Source organism: Agelaius tricolor, unplaced genomic scaffold (assembly GCF_023055355.1).
Source record: "Agelaius tricolor isolate 1412-34295 unplaced genomic scaffold, bAgeTri1.0.p SCAF_66, whole genome shotgun sequence".
NCBI lineage: Eukaryota > Metazoa > Chordata > Aves > Passeriformes > Icteridae > Agelaius > Agelaius tricolor.
Window position 1 is genome coordinate 504,184 of NW_027269326.1, and position 18,065 is coordinate 522,248.

At 56.3% G+C, this 18,065-nt stretch overlaps 2 protein-coding genes across 2 annotated transcripts; both read right to left on the reverse strand.

Annotated features, from left to right (window-relative positions):
* Positions 1-2,267: 2,267 nt before the first annotated feature.
* On the reverse strand, positions 2,268-7,252 carry LOC139605385 (ras-related protein Rab-11A-like). The gene is made up of 6 exons (XM_071456737.1): positions 7,216-7,252; positions 5,891-6,012; positions 4,919-4,992; positions 4,260-4,453; positions 3,344-3,424; positions 2,268-2,738 (listed from the first exon to the last, which is right to left on the reverse strand). The coding sequence occupies exons 1-6, from the start codon at positions 7,250-7,252 to the stop codon at positions 2,599-2,601; spliced, it is 648 nt and encodes a 215-aa protein (XP_071312838.1). The 3' UTR covers positions 2,268-2,598.
* Positions 7,253-12,367: 5,115 nt separating this feature from the next.
* On the reverse strand, positions 12,368-17,972 carry RAB25 (RAB25, member RAS oncogene family). Its single transcript, XM_071456984.1, has 5 exons — positions 16,128-17,972; positions 14,567-14,762; positions 14,282-14,475; positions 14,050-14,130; positions 12,368-13,058 (listed from the first exon to the last, which is right to left on the reverse strand). Exons 1-5 carry the CDS (start codon positions 16,165-16,167, stop codon positions 12,928-12,930), a joined length of 642 nt encoding a protein of 213 aa, XP_071313085.1. The 5' UTR covers positions 16,168-17,972; the 3' UTR covers positions 12,368-12,927.
* Between the last annotated feature and the right edge of the window lie 93 nt (positions 17,973-18,065).

Here is an 18,065-nt window from a genome sequence, read left to right on the forward strand (position 1 = left end):
AGGGCCAGGAGCAGTGGTTGGGAACAAGGCCCTGCTGGGCTGAGCTCCAGGGCGGTGGGGCTGGACCTCCCTCTGCCACCCCTCCTGCATCTCCCACCAGTCCCCTGCTTTTGGCAGCACTTCTTGGGGTTCATTAGAGCACCTGTGAGATGATGAGGCAGCTGCTTCTCCCAGAGCTGGGGCTAGCAGGCCCCACATCTGTGAGCCACCCCTGTGCCACATTTCACCCTTCCCACTTCTTCATCCCAGCAGAAAACACCCCAAAACTGCAAAGCCTGGAACAAAACTGAGTTGCTGAACCCAAAAGTGCCTCTATGAGTCCATAAATGAACTCAGCAGCCCTGTGTCCCTGCCAGTGCCTGGCTGATGGCACATCTCATGACAGTGGGGCCCGAGGGACACTTGGCACAGCCCTGTCCCTTTGTGGAGCAGCATCCCTGCCCCCTGTGCCCACCTCTCCAGGCCCTGGGGCTGACATCACCTCTTGGCACTGTGCTTTGCTGTGGGCAGATGGTGTGGGAGGAGGTGGTGCTTGGCACTTTTTTTCCACTTTTCCTGCACGTTTCCAAGGCTTTTTCCAGCTGAGGTGGGCATGGGGTTAAAGCACAGGCACCATCCAAGCTGGGGCCAGGGTTTTACAGCAGAGCCAGCCCAGGGATGAGGCTGCCTCTGGAGGGGCAGTGTGCCATGGTGCAGGGACAGTGCCAGGGCTGGAGCCAAGGTGAAGGTGCTGCCAGGGCTGGGGTGGCTGCACTGGGTGGATAAAAAGGGGCACCCCTATGGTGGGGCTGCTTCTGCACCCCATTTTGTGCATCCCTGTGCTGGCAGCAGGATCCAACCTGTTTTAATCCTGAATTTCAAGCTCTTCCCCCTCTGGCCTCCCAGCAGGACACAGCCATATCTTCCTCCCAGCCCTCCTCATCCTCCATTGCCTGGGGATGTTTCCCAGCTGCCCCATGTGGGGCTGGCACTGCTCTTGCCTCAAGGAGACGCCTGGCAGAGAGAGAAAAGGTTTCAACAGCAGCTTTATTTGGGGATTTTGCCTCAATTTCTGTTTCATTGACAATTCATGCCCCAAGGGGAATCCTGTGGCCTGGATCCAAGTGAGGTGCAGAGACTGGGGGCAGCTGTGGAGGGAAAGATGCCCCAAAACGCCCCTGACAGGGGCCACACTCCCAGTACTGGCTCAATGGGCAGCCTTCCTACATGCACCCCTTTGACTGACACCTGCCAATCACCCTGACAGCAGCACGGGGCTCAGCAGGGCCTGTCCCAGTGCCCTGGGGGATGCCCACGCTGGGGGATTGCTGCTGTCCCCCAGGCAGGGGACAATGCCACTGCCACCTGCTGCTGCAGCAGGCACCCCATGCGGTGGTGGCACGTCCCCAGGCTGGGCCATGCAGCCACCAGCCACACCCTGGAGCAGGGAAGGGCCCAGCCATGCCAGGGGGACCTCAAGGGGGTCCCCAGTGCTGGCCCTGGCTCCCCCACAGGGAGTGGTGCAGAGGGACCATGTGCCTGCCCTCACCCCCAAATCCCTGGTGTTCCCTCCCTGGGACTTCCCAAAGGCCAGATCCCCCCCCAGCCCCTGCTCCCATCTCTTTCCATGGAAGAGTCACAGCTTTTCCCTTTGCTGGGGGTTTATCCTTCTCTGCAAGAGCAGCATGAGCTGGAGTTGCTGGCACAGGGAAGGGCACAGGAGCAGGGAAGGGCCCAGGGACACCTTGAGGGGGTCCCCAGTGCAGACCCTGGCTCCCAGCCCACAGGGAGCTGTGCAGAGGGACCATGTGCCTGCCCTCAGCACCTCATCCCTGCCCTCACCCCCAAATCCCTGCTGTCCCCTCCCTGGGACTTCCCAAAGGCCAGATCCCCCCCCAGCCCCTGCTCCCATCCCTTTCCATGGAGGAGCCACAGCTTTTCCCTTTGCCCACAGCCCTCCCTGGCTGGCCCCAGCAGCAGCACCCAGAGGCACTCCCAGCTCTCAGGGATGCAGGGCTGGGCACTGCAGGACTCATCACTGCTGGCTTCAGCAGGCAGGAGAAGGGTGCAGCCAGTGTCCGCTCCATACCCATCCCTGCCCACACCCCCAAATCCCTGCTGTCCCCTCCTTGGGGCTTCCCAAAGGCCAGAGCCCCCCCAGCCCCTGCTCCCATCTCTTTCTGTGGAGAGGCCACAGCTTTTCCCTCTGCTGGGGGGGAAAATCACTCTCAGGGATGCAGGGACAGGGCACTAGAGGACACATCACTGCTGGCTTCAGCAGGCAGGAGAAGGATGGACCCAGTGTCCCCTCCACACCCAGGGTGTCACCAAACAGGGACTCACCAAGTTTGGGCTCGTTCAGTGCCACCCAGTGAGTGTGCCTGCAGGGCTAACAGGAGCAGGGACACAGGGGCTGGCATGGAGAGAGGGGAAACACCCTGCTGCTTTGCCTCCCTCTGTTTTGGTGGGTCCTACACAAACACAGGCAGAGCAGCACAAGGGCAGGGGGACAGTGCCCACAGCAGCAGGCAGAGCTCAGTGCCCTGCCCAGGGCTGCAGGCTGGCTGGGACACGATGCCCCCTTGTGCTGGGGGGGCACGCTGGGGGCAGCCCAGGGGCTCAGATGTTCTGGCAGCACGGGGCCTGCCTGCCCTCCTGCTGCGTGGGCAGCACCTGGATGGGCTCGATGGAGGTGGAGGGGCCAAACTCAGACTCGGGCTGTCCTGTGATCTGCCTCTGCGACACGATGTGGTAGATCTCTGCCAGAGAGAGAGAGGGGAAGGGGAAAAAGCTCTTTAAATAAGTATTTCAGTAGGGGATCTGCTCCCTCCCGTCACAGGCATCTTTTATGGAAAATCCTTTCCTTAGGATTTTTCCTCCTGAGAAGCTGAGAGGCCTCAGGGACAAAATGTAAACATTGATTATCTGCAGCTGTGGAATGCAACAGGTGATTGGGCTCATGTGGTTGTTGCTAATTAATGGCCAATCACAGCCCAGCTGGCTCAGACAGAGAGTCCAAGCCACAAGCTTTTGTTATCATTCTTCTTTCTTTTTCTATTCTTAGCCAGCCTTCTGGTGAAATCCTTTCTTCTATTCTTTTAGTATAGTTTTAATGTAATATATATCATAAAATAATAAATCAAGCCTTCTGAAACATGGAGTCAGATCCTCATCTCTTCCCTCATCCTAGGACCCCTGTGAACACCATCACACCCTCCACAAACACACAGCTCCCACCTCTCCCCAAGAAGGGGAGCAGGATTCCAACCCAGACCCCACCCAGGCCCCCAGGGGCTGTCCTGAGAGGACACAAGGACCAAAGCCATCCCTGCTCCTGTCCCTCCCTTTCCTGGCTGCCCCTTACCCGAGAGGATGTTGTGGAAAGCTGTCTCCACGTTGGTGGAATCCAGAGCGGACGTCTCAAGGAAGGACAGCCCGTGCTTCTCTGCAAGAACAGCGTGAGCTCAGCTGGGTGCCAGGCTCTCCAGCCAGATGGGAATGGAGCGAGGAAGGGCCAAGGGGAAGGGCCAGTCTGTCCCAGTGCCCTGGGGGATGCCCACCCTGGGGGATTGCTGCTGTCCCCCAGGCAGGGGACAATGCCACTGTCACCTGCTGCTGCAGCAGGCACCCCATGCAGTGGTGGCACGTCCCCAGGCTGGGCCATGCAGCCACCAGCCACACACTGGAGCAGGGAAGGGCCCAGCCATGCCAGGGGCACCTCGAGGGGGTCCCCAGTGCTGGCCCTGGCTCCCACCTACCCTCAGCACCTCATCCCTGCCCTCACCCCCAAATCTCTGGTGTCCCCTGTCCCCTCCTTGAGGCTTCCCAAAGGCCAGAGCTCCCCCAGCCCCTGCTCCCATCTCTTTCCATGGAGGAGGCACAGCTTTTCCCTTTGCTGGCGGGTTACAAGGAGGGGCTGCACAGGATGGGGAAAGATGTAGGGGGATAGAACATAAGGAAATAAAGGGAGTATAGAAAGCAAATAAAGGTAGTTAGAAAGCACATAAAGGTAGGATAGAAAGCAATCTTACCCCCTAAAGAGTTGCAGCTGGGTTAATTATTAAAGATTAGAGCAGGCCTGATTTTAACAGGCTACACCTGTAGCCAATAAGAAGAGTGTTATAAAAGAGTGGAGTGGTTGGTTGAGAGGACTGGAGTCAGTTGGCTAGTGAGAATGAGGGAAAGTCAGTGCCTAGAGGAGCTGCCTACAAGAAACATGAAGGAGGTACAAAACTCTATCAATATGGAACCCTTGGAATATAATGACAACAGGAAAATACCCGCAAAGCTCCTGGCCTCATCGGTGGGCACGGCCCTCAGGTGCCTCAGGTCACTCTTGTTGCCCACCAGCATGATGACAATGTTGGCATCAGCGTGGTCCTGCAGCTCCTTCAGCCAGCGCTCTGCGTTCTCGTACGTCAGGTACTTGGCAATGTCATAGACCAGCAGAGCTCCCACCGCCCCTCGGTAGTACCTGGGTGTCACAAACATCTTTGATCAAAAATCCTTTCCTTAGGATTGTTCCTCCTGAGAAGCTGAGAGGCCTCAGGAGCAAAATGTAACCAATGGTTACCTGCTGCTGTGGAATGCAGCAGGTGGATCTGGGATTGGGCTCATGTGGTTGTTTCTAATTAATGGCCAATCACAGCCCAGCTGGCTCAGACTCTCTGTCCGAGCCACAAGCCTTTGTTATCATTCTGTCTTTTTCTATTCTTAGCCAGCCTTCTGACGGAATCCTTTCTTCTATTCTTTTAGTATGTATTTAATATAATATATATCATAAAATAATAAATCAAGCCTTCTGAAACATGGAGTCAGATCCTCATCTCTTCCCTCATGCTCGGACCCCTGTGAACACAGTCACACCTGGGCACAGGGAGGGCACAGGGTCACAGCAGAGCCCCAGGCAAGGGCTCAGGGGATGGAGAAGGAGACTCACGCGGAGGTGATGGCGCGGTAACGCTCCTGCCCGGCCGTGTCCCAGATCTGAGCCTTCACTGTCTTGTTGTCCACCTAGGTCACAGACACGTTTCATGAAAAATCCTTTCCTGAGGGTTTTTTCCTCCTGAGAAGCTGAGAGGCCTCAGGAACAAAACGTAACCAATGGTTATCTGCTGCTGTGGAATGCAATAGGTGGATCTGGGATTGGTCTCATGTGGTTGTTTCTAATTAATGGCCAATCACAGCCCAGCTGGCTCAGACTCTCTGTCTGAGCCACAAGCCTTTGTTATTCATTTTTCTTTTTCTATTCTTAACTAGATTTCTGATGAAATCTTTTCTTCTATTCTTTTAGTATAGTTTTAATATAATATATATATAATAAAATTATATAATATATATAAAGGATATAATAGATATAATATATAATATTATAATATATAGTATATGAAAATAAAATATAAAATAAAATATATATAATATATATTATATAATACTATATATAGATTTATAGTATATTATATAATATACTATAAATCTATATATAGTATTATATATCATATTATATTATATAATAATATGGATATAATATATATAATATAATATTATATATTATATAATACTATATATATTTATAGCATATTATATAATATATATTTTATATATTATATATAATTATATATAATTATATATAATATAGATATATTGTTATATAATATATATTATATAATAATATATATTATAGAATATATATAAAGTACATATATACTTTATATATAATAAAATTATATAATTATATTAAAACAATACTAAAAGAATATATCAATAAATAGAATATATAAATAAGAATACACAGAATATAAAAATACATATAAATAAGAATACATATCAATAAATCAAGCCTTCTGAAACACGGAGTCAACATTCTCATCTCTTCCCTCATCCCAAGACCCCTGCAAACACCACCACACACCTGGATGCTCCTGGTGGCAAATTCCACCCCGATGGTGCTCTTGCTCTCCAGGTTGAACTCGTTGCGGGTGAAGCGGGACAGCAGGTTGCTCTTGCCCACCCCTGAGTCCCCGATGAGCACAACTGGGTGGGCACAAGCACAGTGTCAGCTCTGCCAGGAAAGGGGAATCCACATCCCACAGCCTGGCAGGGATGGGAATGCCCCCCGTCTATCCCCTCACCTCCATCTCACCCAGGAGGAGCTGCCTCCAGTCCTGCCAGCAGCATCACTGCTGCCTGTAAATCCCCCTTGAGAAAATCCCCCTTGAGAAAATCCCTGCCATCGCTGGCAAGTTACCACCACAAGTGGAGGGCTTAGATGCACCCCCCCCCCCCAAAAAAAACCACAAAACACAACCCTAAAAATAAAACAAATTCTATCATAAATTCCTCTCTCCGAGATCTACGACCTGAAAAAGCATTGTTACAAAATTTAACTCCAGGAATGCCTAACTCTACCCTCCTTTCCCTCCCCCTCTGGGATGGGAAAGCACTGAGGATATGCACTGATGTACCCAAAATGGGCAGAAAAGCAGGGTCAGGACTGTGCAGGGAGAGCCAGGCAGAGCTGGGGCCCTTCTTGCCAACCCTGAGGGGACACTGCAGGACTTGGAGACGTGGTTTGAAAGGGAGCATCCTCCTCTGCTGCTGCTCCAGCCCATGAGCTGGGGAGTCCCTGGGTGTGGGTTAAATTCATTTTGTGCCTGTCCCAGATCAGGCTTGGTTCCTGTAAAACCTGGTGAAACAGGCTTTGGGGAGCTTTATCACACACCTCCCCAGTCAAGTTTGTTCAGTTTATGACTCAACAGGTTTTGGGTTTATTTTTTAAGTTCTTTTTAATTCCTTTACTGCCTATGCTGCTCATTGCCCATGTGCACTCAGAGCTGGTGCTCCCAGGGTCCAGCAGCTCTGCAAGCCAGCCTCCCCCAGCTTCCAAAGCAGGAGCAAAGTCAAATGGAAATGTAATGTCCAGGGGCTTGGAGCTGGGCTAGTGCTCCCAGGGTCCAGCAGAGAAAAGGCAGAAAAGGGAGATTGTCACAGCTGGAAGCAGCATGAAATCCCCAGTTGCACTGAAATGGGAGCATCAGCAAAGCACAATGCACATTGCAGCTGTGCAAGGTCCCTTCCTGTGCTGCTGGAGGGTGGCTGAGGAGCAGCTCTGGCCATGGCTGCTCCTCACACCCTTCCTTGCAGCCCTATGAGGAGCCTCAGGCTGTTTCCATCCCTGCAGGGAGGACACAAAGTGCCAAATGCTTTTGTGCCTGGGCTAGAGGGTGCTGCTCCAGCTCCTGAAGCCATCCAAGCTCGGGGACAGGGGGCTCATCACCCCCACAGGCTGCAGCACCCACCCTGCATGCCTGGTGTGGCCCCAAGCCCTCTGGAGCCTGCCTTGGAGCTTGGTGGCACTGCCAGGATGGGCCCTGTGGCAGCTGGGCTGGGGAAGCAGCAGCTCCATGGCCTGGATAACTCCTTCCCCCAGCTCCAGCTCGTAGCTGTGGCTCCCCTGCATGGTGCAAAGCCTCCACCAGTGCAGCTGACAAAACCCTCAGGCTGGTGCCAGGAAACCCAGCAGGAACTGGAGCAGCTCTGTGGGAGCACTGCAGTGTGCCAGGACAGCCAGAGAAGGAGCCAGGGGCAGCCCCTCCACTGCAGCACAGAATGCTTGGGGTGGGTGGGACAGTAAACCCCACCTTGTTCCACCCCTTGGTTCACCATCCCAGGTTGCTCCAAGCCATGTCCAGCCTGACCATGGACATTTCCTCAGCTTCTCTGTGCCAGGGCCTCCCCACCCTCCCAGCCAAGAATTCCCTCCCAAAATCCCATCCATCCCTGCCCTCTGGCAGCAGGAAGGATTCCCCCTTGTCCTATCACTCCATCCCTTATCCAAAGTCCCTCTCCAGCTCCCTTGGAGCCTGTTTAGGCTCTGGAAGGGGCTCTGAGGCATTCCCAGAGCCTTTTCTCCTGCAGGTTGAATATCCCCAGCTCCCCCAGCCTGGCTCCAGCCCTTGGAGCATCTCTGTGGCCTCCTCAACTTCTTCAAGGAGCTCCACACCTTTCCTGTGCTGGGACACGTCACCAGAGTGGAGCAGAATCTCCCCCTCACCCTTTTCCCAGCTGCTGGGGACAATTCTCAGCTGCTGCCCACTGCAGGGAGGTCTGAGAGGACCATGGCAACCTGGATTACCCTGGAGAAGGCAGCAGGAAACGCAGGCCAGGTTCGTTAGCACTTTCCCTGCCTCGAAGTTTTGATGTGAGCTCGGTTTTTTACCGACAGGAAATTGCTGCTTCCCCAGCCCAACTGCCACAGGGCCCATCCTGGCAGTGCCACCAAGCTCCAAGGCAGGCTCCAGAGGGCTTGGGGCCACACCAGGCATGCAGGGTGGGTGCTGCAGCCTGTGGGGGTGATGAGCCCCCTGTCCCCGAGCTTGGATGGCTTCAGGAGCTGGAGCAGCACCCCCTAGCCCAGGCACAAGAGCATTTGGCACTTTGTGTCCTCCCTGCAGGGATGGAAACAGCCTGGAGCTCCTCACAGGGCTGCAAGGAAGGGTGTGAGGAGCAGCCATGGCCAGAGCTGCTCCTCAGCCACCCTCCAGCAGCACAGGAAGGGACCTTGCACAGCTGCAATGTGCATTGTGCTTTGCTGATGCTCCCATTTCAGTGCAACTGGGGATTTCATGCTGCTTCCAGCTGTGCCAATCTCCCTTTTCTCATGGGGGAGAGCTGCTGGACCCTGGGAGCACTAGCCCAGCTCCAAGCCCCTGGACATTGCATTTCCATTTGACTTTGCTCCTGCTTTGGAAGGGATGAGCTGCCCTTATGCTGAAAACTGAGTTCTCCTTTTCTTTTAAGGGCTCCAGAGACCACCCTGAGACCCAGGAGGGGCACGAAGAGCCTGTGGTGAGCTGCTCCCAGGGGAAGAACAACAGGGGATGCACAGACACAGGAGCAGCATGTGCTGAAGGCCCCTCAGAGCCACGCAGCTGGCACAGCACCGGCTGGGAAACGCAGAACAAAGCAGCTGGGAGAGCTCCTGCCTGGGCATCCCACTCCAGGCACCACTCAGCATCAGAGCTTCCCCCAAGCAGGTGCCAGAGTAACTCCAGGCAGGAGGATTTTCCTGGGCAGCAGCCAGGGGAGGTGTGCAGGGAGCCAGGGGCTGGAATTACGTCCTGGCGCTGGCTGGAATTACTCAGGGCCTTGCAGGCAGGCCCGTGTGGGTAGGCTGACTCACAGGTGAGCTCACACCCTGGGTTTTACAGCTCAGGAGGCTGTGGCATTGCCAAGATGTCCCTTTGCTCCCCCAGCACTGCTTTGGCCCCAGCAGAGCGCATGGCATGCACAGGATGGGGGTGCCAGGCAGAAATGCCAGTGTGGTGTCTCCAAGAGCCTGTCCCTGTCCCCAACCTCCCTGGGCACAGCAGAGAGGTCAGAGCATGACCAGCACCAGGAAGGATCCCTGGGTGCTCTCCCTGCTCTCTGCAGCTGGGGTTCCTCTCCTGGGGGAGAGCACTCAGCTCTAAGCTGTACTCCCTTCACCCAGCGCCACAGAGCAGAGCACCCATGGGTGCTCAGGGGGTGACACAGCACCCACAGAGCCCCACGGAGCAGCCCTCCCCAGCACCCTGTCACAGCCACAGTCACAGCCACCCTGCCATGGTCACGGCCACCCTGCCATGGTTACCCTGCCCTGGCCACAGCCACCCTGCCATGGTCACAGCCATGGCCACAGCCACCCTGCCATGGTCACAGCCCTGGCCACAGCCACCCTGCCATGGTCACAGCCATGGCCACAGCCACCCTGCCATGGTCACAGCCCTGGCCACAGCCACCCTGCCACAGTCACAGCCACCCTGCCATGGCCACGGCCACCCTGCCATGGTTACCCTGCCCTGGCCACAGCCACCCTGCCACAGTCACAGCCACCCTGCCACGGTCACAGCCACCCTGCCACGGTCACAGCCACCCTGCCACGGCCATGGCCACCCTGCCATGGTTACCCTGCCCTGGCCACAGCCACCCTGCCATGGTCACAGCCACCCCACCACGGCCACCCTGCCATGGTCACAGCCACCCTGCCACCACCACAGCCACCCTGCCATGGCCACACCTCAGCCTCACCAGCACCCACTCTCCTTCACAGCTCACTGGAACACCACAACAAACCCCCCCCATCCCATCCTGTGAACTGGGTGCTGAGTGTTCTATCCCAGTCCAAGCCCCCCTCTATGAACTGGGAGCTGAGTGCTCTATCCCAGTCCAAGCCTCACCATGAACTGGGAGCTGAGTGCTCTATCCCAGTCCAAGCCCCCCTCTATGAACTGGGAATTGAGTGTTTTATCCCAGTCCAAGCCCCCACCATGAACTGGGAGCTGAGTGCTCTATCCCAGTCCAAGCCCCACCATGAACTGGGAGCTGAGTGCCCTATCCCAGTCCAAGCCCCCACCATGAACTGGGAGCTGAGTGCTCTATCCCAGTCCAAGCCCCCCTCTATGAACTGGGAATTGAGTGCTCTATCCCAGTCCAAGCCCCCACCATGAACTGGGAGCTGAGTGCTCTATCCCAGTCCAAGCCCCCCTCTATGAACTGGGAATTGAGTGCTCTATCCCAGTCCAAGCCCCCACCATGAACTGGGAGCTGAGTGCTCTATCCCAGTCCAAGCCCCTTTCTATGAACTGGGAGCTGAGTGCTCTATCCCAGTCCAAGCCTCACCATGAACTGGGAGCTGAGTGCTCTATCCCAGTCCAAGCCCCCCTCTATGAACTGGGAGCTGAGTGCTCTATCCCAGTCCAAGCCTCACCATGAACTGGGAGCTGAGTGCCCTATCCCAGTCCAAGCCCCACCATGAACTGGGAGCTGAGTGCTCTATCCCAGTCCAAGCCCCTTTCTATGAACTGGGAGCTGAGTGCTCTATCCCAGTCCAAGCCCCCTCCCATCCCATGAACTGGGAATTGAGTGTTTTATCCCAGTCCAAGCCCCTTTCTATGAACTGGGAGCTGAGTGCTCTATCCCAGTCCAAGCCCCAGCTCCTGTCCCACGCCGGGGGCTCAGACCGGGCACGGGCACGGCGGGCACGGGCAGCAGACCCACCTTTGAAGAGATAATCGTACTCATCGTCCTTGCCCCGCATCTCTCCCAGCACCGCAGCCCCGCTCCCACTGGGCCAACTGGGATTTCCGGCCCTTTCCAGCCCTGCCAGGGGCTGTCCCCAGGCACCCATTGGTGGCCACAGCCTTTCCTGCTCCGCACCCATTGGCGGCCGGGGCTGCCCGTCACACTCAGGTGTGCTCACCTGGGCAGGTGAGGGGGGCAGGGCCACGCCAGCACCTGTGTGCGCTCCTGATGGGGACAGGGCGCCCCGCACAGAGCCGTGCGTGGGACACGGAGCGGGGCTGGTGCAAAGGGAAATCGAGGGAAGGAAGACGCGAGAATCCAGCGGGAATTATCCCGATTCCGAGGGGTTTCAGATAACCGGCAGAGGCTGCGTCATCGTCTGAACTGATAAAGATCAAACAGGGCACCCAAACCGGGAAAGGCTGCGTGGAGAGGGGGCACAGGGGGCACGGCTTTAGGGTGGGAAGGGGCAAAGAGGCATGGCTTTAGGGTGGGAAGGGGCACAGGATGAGCCCAGCTTTAGGGTGGGAGGGGGCACAGGGGGCACGGCTTTAGGGTGGGAAGGGGCACAGGATGAGCCCAGCTTTAGGGTGGAAGGGGGCACAGGATGAGCCCAGCTTTAGAGTGGGAAGGGGCACAGGATGAGCCCAGCTTTAGGGTGGGAGGGGGCACAGGATGAGCCCAGCTTTAGGGTGGGAGGGGGTACAGGATGAGCCCAGCTTTAGAGTGGGAAGGGGCACAGGATGAGCCCGGCTTTAGGGTGGGAAGGGGCACAGGATGAGCCCAGCTTTAGGGTGGGAGGGGGCAAAGAGGCATGGCTTTAGGGTGGGAGGGGGCACAGGATAAGCCCAGCTTTAGGGTGGGAAGGGGCACAGGATGAGCCCAGCTTTAGGGTGGGAGGGGGCACAGGATGAGCCCAGCTTTAGGGTGGGAGGGGGCAAAGAGGCATGGCTTTAGGGTGGGAGGGGGCACAGGATAAGCCCAGCTTTAGGGTGGGAAGGGGCACAGGATGAGCCCAGCTTTAGGGTGGGAGGGGGCACAGGATAAGCCCAGCTTTAGGGTGGGAAGGGGCACAGGATGAGCCCAGCTTTAGGGCGGGAGGGGGCACAGGATGAGCCCAGCTTTAGGGTGGGAAGGGGCACAGGATGAGCCCAGCTTTAGGGTGGGAGGGGGCACAGGGGGCCATGGCATCGGGGTAGGAGGGGGTACAAGGGAGCCTTGGCATCCAGCTGGGCAGCTTTGGAGGCCACGATCTTCAGCACATTATGAAGGTGGGGAGACCCAGGGCGTCGACCACAAACACGCAGGAATTCCAGCTCAGTAAAGCTGCATTTCACAAGTCCTTTAATGATTGCGTCACGCCCCTGCTGGACACAGAGCTGCTCCCTGCCCCGTGGCACCGGGCCCTGCTGGGACAGCCAAGGGCTGAGTGCTGCCACTTCACACCCCAGGGCAGTCGCTGGTGGGACAGACACCTGTAGGTCAGCCTCATCCTCAGTGCAGGGCACAGGGTGGCCCTACAGGAGCACCCCCAGGGCCACAGGTAATCAGAGAGGCTCCTGTTGCTGGCATGATCCTGCCCAGAACCTACTGGCTTCTTCCCCAGAGGGTGACCTGGTCATTTTGCCCCTGCAGGTCCAGAAGGGCTGGAACGGAGCGTGACAGTGGTGATGCTAATCAGGGCCCAGCAAAAATGCAACAGAGAGAGAAGAGCTCCTGGAACTGGTGCTTCTCACTGTTTATGGCACAATTCGACCCCTGTCCAGGCTGCTGGACCCCACTGCACCAGGACAGGGGTGGCACTGCAGGCAGGGTGACACCAGCTGGTGCTGGTGGCCACTGGGGTGTCCCGGGGTTGTGGGGGTCCCTGGGGACATCCTGGGGTGCTCAGAGGGCCACGCAGCACGGGCGCCTCTCTGCCTGTGCTGGGGCTGTGCTTGCAGGGTTCTCACTTGCAAGTGACACCGTGTTGCTTTGGCTGCTCCTCTGCTTCTGCTTCTGCACTTTGTGGAAGATTTCTGCAAAAGAAGAAGTGCTGGTGGGGAGGTCTGTGTGTCAGGCAAAGCCCCCTGGGGATGCAGGGACAGCTTCAAGCCTGCTCGGTGTGCTGGTGGCTCTCCTTCACCTCTACACAGCACAGGGGTGACAAGATGTGGAGGGATAGAATGTAAGAGAACAGTGCAGAAGGCAATCTCACCTCTGAGGAGTTGTAGCTGTACTAATTACCAAAGATTAGGAACAGGCCTGCTCTTAATAGGCCACAGAAAGCATGAGTGCTATAAAAGAGTGGGTTAGATGGTCAAGAAGACAGCTGGAGTTTGTTGGCTGTGCTGTGAGGAAGAAGGAGTCAGTGCTGTGAGGAGTTGCCCATGAGCAATCACCAAGAGTGTATGGAACTTTTGCAATAAGATAAAAACAACAAGGGACGAGGCCTGCATCCCTGCAGCGCTTGGGGAACACCCTGTGCTTGGGCCATTTCCTCTTGCCCAACCTGGGATTAGTGCTTCACTGGGCCAGGCTGGCTCAGCACAGCACAGCATGGCATGGAATAGCACTGCATGGCTTGGCACGGCTCAGCACGGCACGGCACACCTCGCTGCCTGGATGCTGCTGGCTGCCATTCCTGGAGAGCTGCTCTTGCACTCCATCCCTGGCCCCCCAGGTCCCCACAGCTGGTTTGGCAGGATGCTGGAGACACCAAGTCATGAGCCCAGGACAACAGGAAGGAGACTGGAGATTATGGGGGAGAAGCAGCCCCTGGGGCTTCAGGGATGCCCAGGGGCTGTGAGAACAAAGCTTCGGGTGTGGGGAGTGAAACGCCCAGCACCAAAGGCTGAAAACCAAAGCAGACAGAAAGGCAACACCAAAAGACCTCATGAAAATAGCCCCAAATAGCTCAAGTGGAGCAGGGAGAGAAGTGCTGCACATCATCTGCCCAGCCCTGCACCCCTGGGAAAGGGACCCTGCAATGCCCTGGGACCTGCTGCATCACAGCACCAGTGCCTGTACCCTTCAGGATGGTCTCAAATGCCTCCTCAACATTGGTGGAGTCCAGCGCCGAGGTCTCAACAAACAGCAGCCCGTTGTTGTCTGCAAGGACAGGAGACCCCTGAGATGATGCAGACCCCATGGCTCCAATCTGGAGCACCTTTAGAGGTGTTCAGGTGCCTGCACTGGTGCAGGTCCACGCTGCTGGGGAGCTTCTCAAGCCCCCAGCCCTTTGGGGGGTGCCAGCCTGTACCTGCAAACATTTTGGCCTCCTCCATGGGCACCTCTCGAGACTGTGCAAGGTCAGTCTTGTTCCCCACCAGCATGACAACGATGCTGGCCTCAGCATGGTCGTAGAGCTCCTTCAGCCAGCGATCCACCACATCGTATGTCTGGTGCTTGGTGATATCAAACACCACCAGAGCGCCCACAGCCCCCCGGTAATACCTGAGAGAGAACCCCAGCATCATTCCCTGCTCCCACCCTCACCCGTGGGGCTGCAGCCAAGCCCCAGCAGAGCAGGCTCTGAGGTCCTTACGCGGAGGTGATGGCGCGGTAGCGCTCCAGCCCGGCCGTGTCCCAGATCTGAGCCTTCACCGCGGCGTCTCCCACCAGGATGGTGCGCGTGGAGAACTCCACGCCGATGGTGGTGCGGCTGTCGTGGTTGAACTCGTTGCGGGTGAAACGAGACAGCAGGTTTGTTTTTCCCACCCCAGACTCCCCGATCAGCACAACTGTGGGAGGAAGGAAGGAAGGGAGGAAGGAAGGGAGGGAAGGAAGGAAGGGAGGGAAGGAAGGAAGGGAGGGAAGGAAGGAAGGGAAGGAAGGGAAGAAAGAAAGGAAAGGAAGAAAGAAAGGAAGGAAGAAAGAAAGGAAAGGAAGAAAGAAAGGAAGGAAGAAAGAAAGGAAAGGAAGAAAGAAAGGAAGGAAGAAAGAAAGGAAAGGAAGAAAGAAAGGAAGGAAGAAAGAAAGGAAAGGAAGAAAGAAAGGAAGGAAGAAAGAAAGGAAAGGAAGAAAGAAAGGAAAGGAAGAAAGAAAGGAAGGAAGAAAGAAAGGAAAGGAAGAAAGAAAGGAAGGAAGAAAGAAAGGAAAGGAAGAAAGGAAGGAAGGAAAGAAGGAGGAAAGGAAGGAAAGAAGGAAGGAAGAAAGGAAGGAAGAAAGAAAGGAAAGGAAGAAAGGAAGGAAGGAAAGAAGGAAGGAAGAAAGGAAGAAAGAAAGGAAGAAAGAAAGAAGAGAAAGGAAAGAAAGGAAGGAGGAAAGGAAGGAAGAAAGAAAGAAATCAATCAATCAATCAATCAATCTCACTGCGCTGCCCCAGCTACCAGCACGGGTTGCACAGGCATCACTGGCTTTGTCTGGTGCCCCAAACTGGGCAGCTGTGTGGGCTTAACCCCTGGTGAGGTCACCCCTTCAGCAAACAGGGTCCCCGTGGGAGCCCAGCTGTGCTCCCTAGTGCTGGTCAGGGGGGGTCATGGCTGCTGGGTCACCCTGCTGCAGTGGGCACCCAGGACAGGTGCCACACCAGAGCCTGTCTGTCCCCACTCACCCAAAGGGAGCACTGAGCCCCAGCAGAGTCCAGCCAGTAGCACCTGGCAGTGACCAGGTAGGCCCAAGGAGCTCAGCATGGGAAGGGTGAGGCTGCGCCCCCATTTCTCCAGCTCAGCTTTGACCCCCATGCCCTCTGCATGTGCCACTGCCCAGGTCACTGCAGCAAATGACTTTTCAATGCCCACTCTTCTCAGGGCTTACAGGCTCTCATCTCACACACTCAGCCCCAGCTTTCACAGCCCCTCCTATCCCATAACAGCAATTTGCCTGGCACTGCACACCTCCAGCCTTGGGGTGAGTGTGGATCCCCCCGGGTCTCTGTGGACCTTGCTGCCTCTCACCAGCCCTGGCTGGCCTCACTGCTGTCAGCAGAGCGTGCCTGCCCCCCAGTGCCCTGACCCTCCGTAGCTGCCGGTGCCCACCACAGCAGCAGGGCAGCTCAGGGCACAGCCGCCTTGGGGAAAGGGCACCCTGGTTCCCTCCCCGCAGCCCCTGGATTTCTGCTCCCCTCCTTTTGGGGAAGGGAGGGTCGCACCGAGCGCAGCACTCACCCTTGAAGACAAAGTTATAATCCTCCTCGGCGCTGCCCATGTCGCCCCGGCCGCCGCCGCCCTGCAGGGCCGCCCTGCCTTTGCCTTTCCTCCTTCCCGCTGCCGAGCCTCGAGCACCCGGCGGGGCGGGCCGGGCTCCCGGCGCCGCCGAGGGAGGGCACGGAGCGACCGACGGTTCCTCTGTGCCGGGAGCGAGGGGGGTCCGGGGCAGCGGAGGGTCCGGGACAGCGGGGACGGAGAGGCCGAGCTGGCGACAGCGCGGCCGCTTGACTCAAGGGGTGGGACCGGGTGTCGCAGCGCAGGTTGGGCAGGTAATGTCACCCCTGGGACCGTCACGGGGCGGCTGGAGGAGGAGCCAGGGCACGATCCCGAGTGCGGGCAGGCTGGGGCAGCGAGGGCAGCACCGGCAGAACGGGCAGCGAGGGCAGCACCGACAGCGCGGGCAGTGAGGGCATGGAGGGTGCGAGGGCAACACCAGTAGCACGGGCAGGCTGGGACAGCACCGACAGCACGGGCACCGTGGGCACGGAGGGTGCGAGGGCAGCACGGGCAGCGCGCACAGGACACGAGGGGCATCACGGGCAGCGCGGCAGGGAGGGTGTTGCCCTGATTTTTTAAGCGTTTCCAAGCCTTCTGATGTTTACATTCTTGTAACGAAGTTTCTCACACGCTTTCTGTAATTTCGCATTCTTTTCTGGAGGAGGAGAAATCTGACGGACTGTTGCATTGTCCAGTGTCATTGGAGAGGTGGCACTGTCACCCTCCAATCCACTGTCACTTTTGGAAATCTGTAAATGTTGGAGTCAGAAAATAAACGTCTCTTTTTTGCCTTGAGAACAGCAGTGTGTGCGTGTCGTGTTATTTCGTGTGCTGTAGGGACAAGGAGAGTGCGAGGGCAGGACGTGGGGGCATCACAGGGAGGGTGGCACGGCCGGGAGGGCAGCACGGCGAGGGGACGGGTGCGATGGCAGCGAGGGCAGCTGTGCCAGGAGCAGAACCCCCGCTCAGCCCGGCTCCCACCGCTCTCGATGTTCCCTCGCCTCTGCTGCCATCGTGTGAAAGCCAGGAAAATAAGGATGGGAAGGAGCCCCCAGCACCCCCAGCTATCCCAGTGTGACCAGCAGGGCTGTGCTGGGGCTCGGCTCGGTTGAAACCTCTCTCCTTTGACAACAGCCCCTTGCAACTTCTTATCTTTCCTCAGCGCAATGGGCACCTCCCAAACACTGCCCAGTGTCCTGGATTGTCAAGCGAATTGTATTCTATTTACCATAAGTATGGCAGTTGTCTTCTGTTAAGTGGGCAGTTTTCCTTATCTCTTCCACAACTGGGGAGACATCTGCTGATAACAGGCTACTGAATATCACTGCATGACCGATAAGAACTACAGCATCCCCGTGTGAGATGCTCCACCCAGAGGGGAGAGCCAAGCATTCTACCCCGATATAATCTGGAGATTCTGGAACACCAGCACGGCTTTTCTCTACTGGATTTCCCAGAGGAACAGCTGCTCTCTTCCCCTGGATCATCAGAAGAAGAGTGCACCTTTTCTACAGGATCCCTGCTCCACCAGAACCACCCCTGACATTCCAGGAGGGCTGTAGCCACAATTCCAATGGGACTGCTACCAACACACTGACCAAGAGGGTGTCAGGTTGTGTTCTGACTCTGTCAGTGTTGTTTAAGTTTATTGCAATGTTTATCTTTTTATTTTCTTCCCTATTAAAGAACTGTTATTCCCTGCTCCCATATTTTTTTTTTGCCTGAGAGCCCCTTAATTTAAAATTTATAGCAATTTGGAAAAAGGCAGGGGGAAGGTTACATTTTCCATTTCAGAAGAAGCTCCTGCCTTCCATTAGCAAACACCTGTCTTTTGAAACCAAGACACCCAGGCACCTCCAGCCCAGTCTGGCTGTGTTACCCCTCAGCTCCCCCAACAAC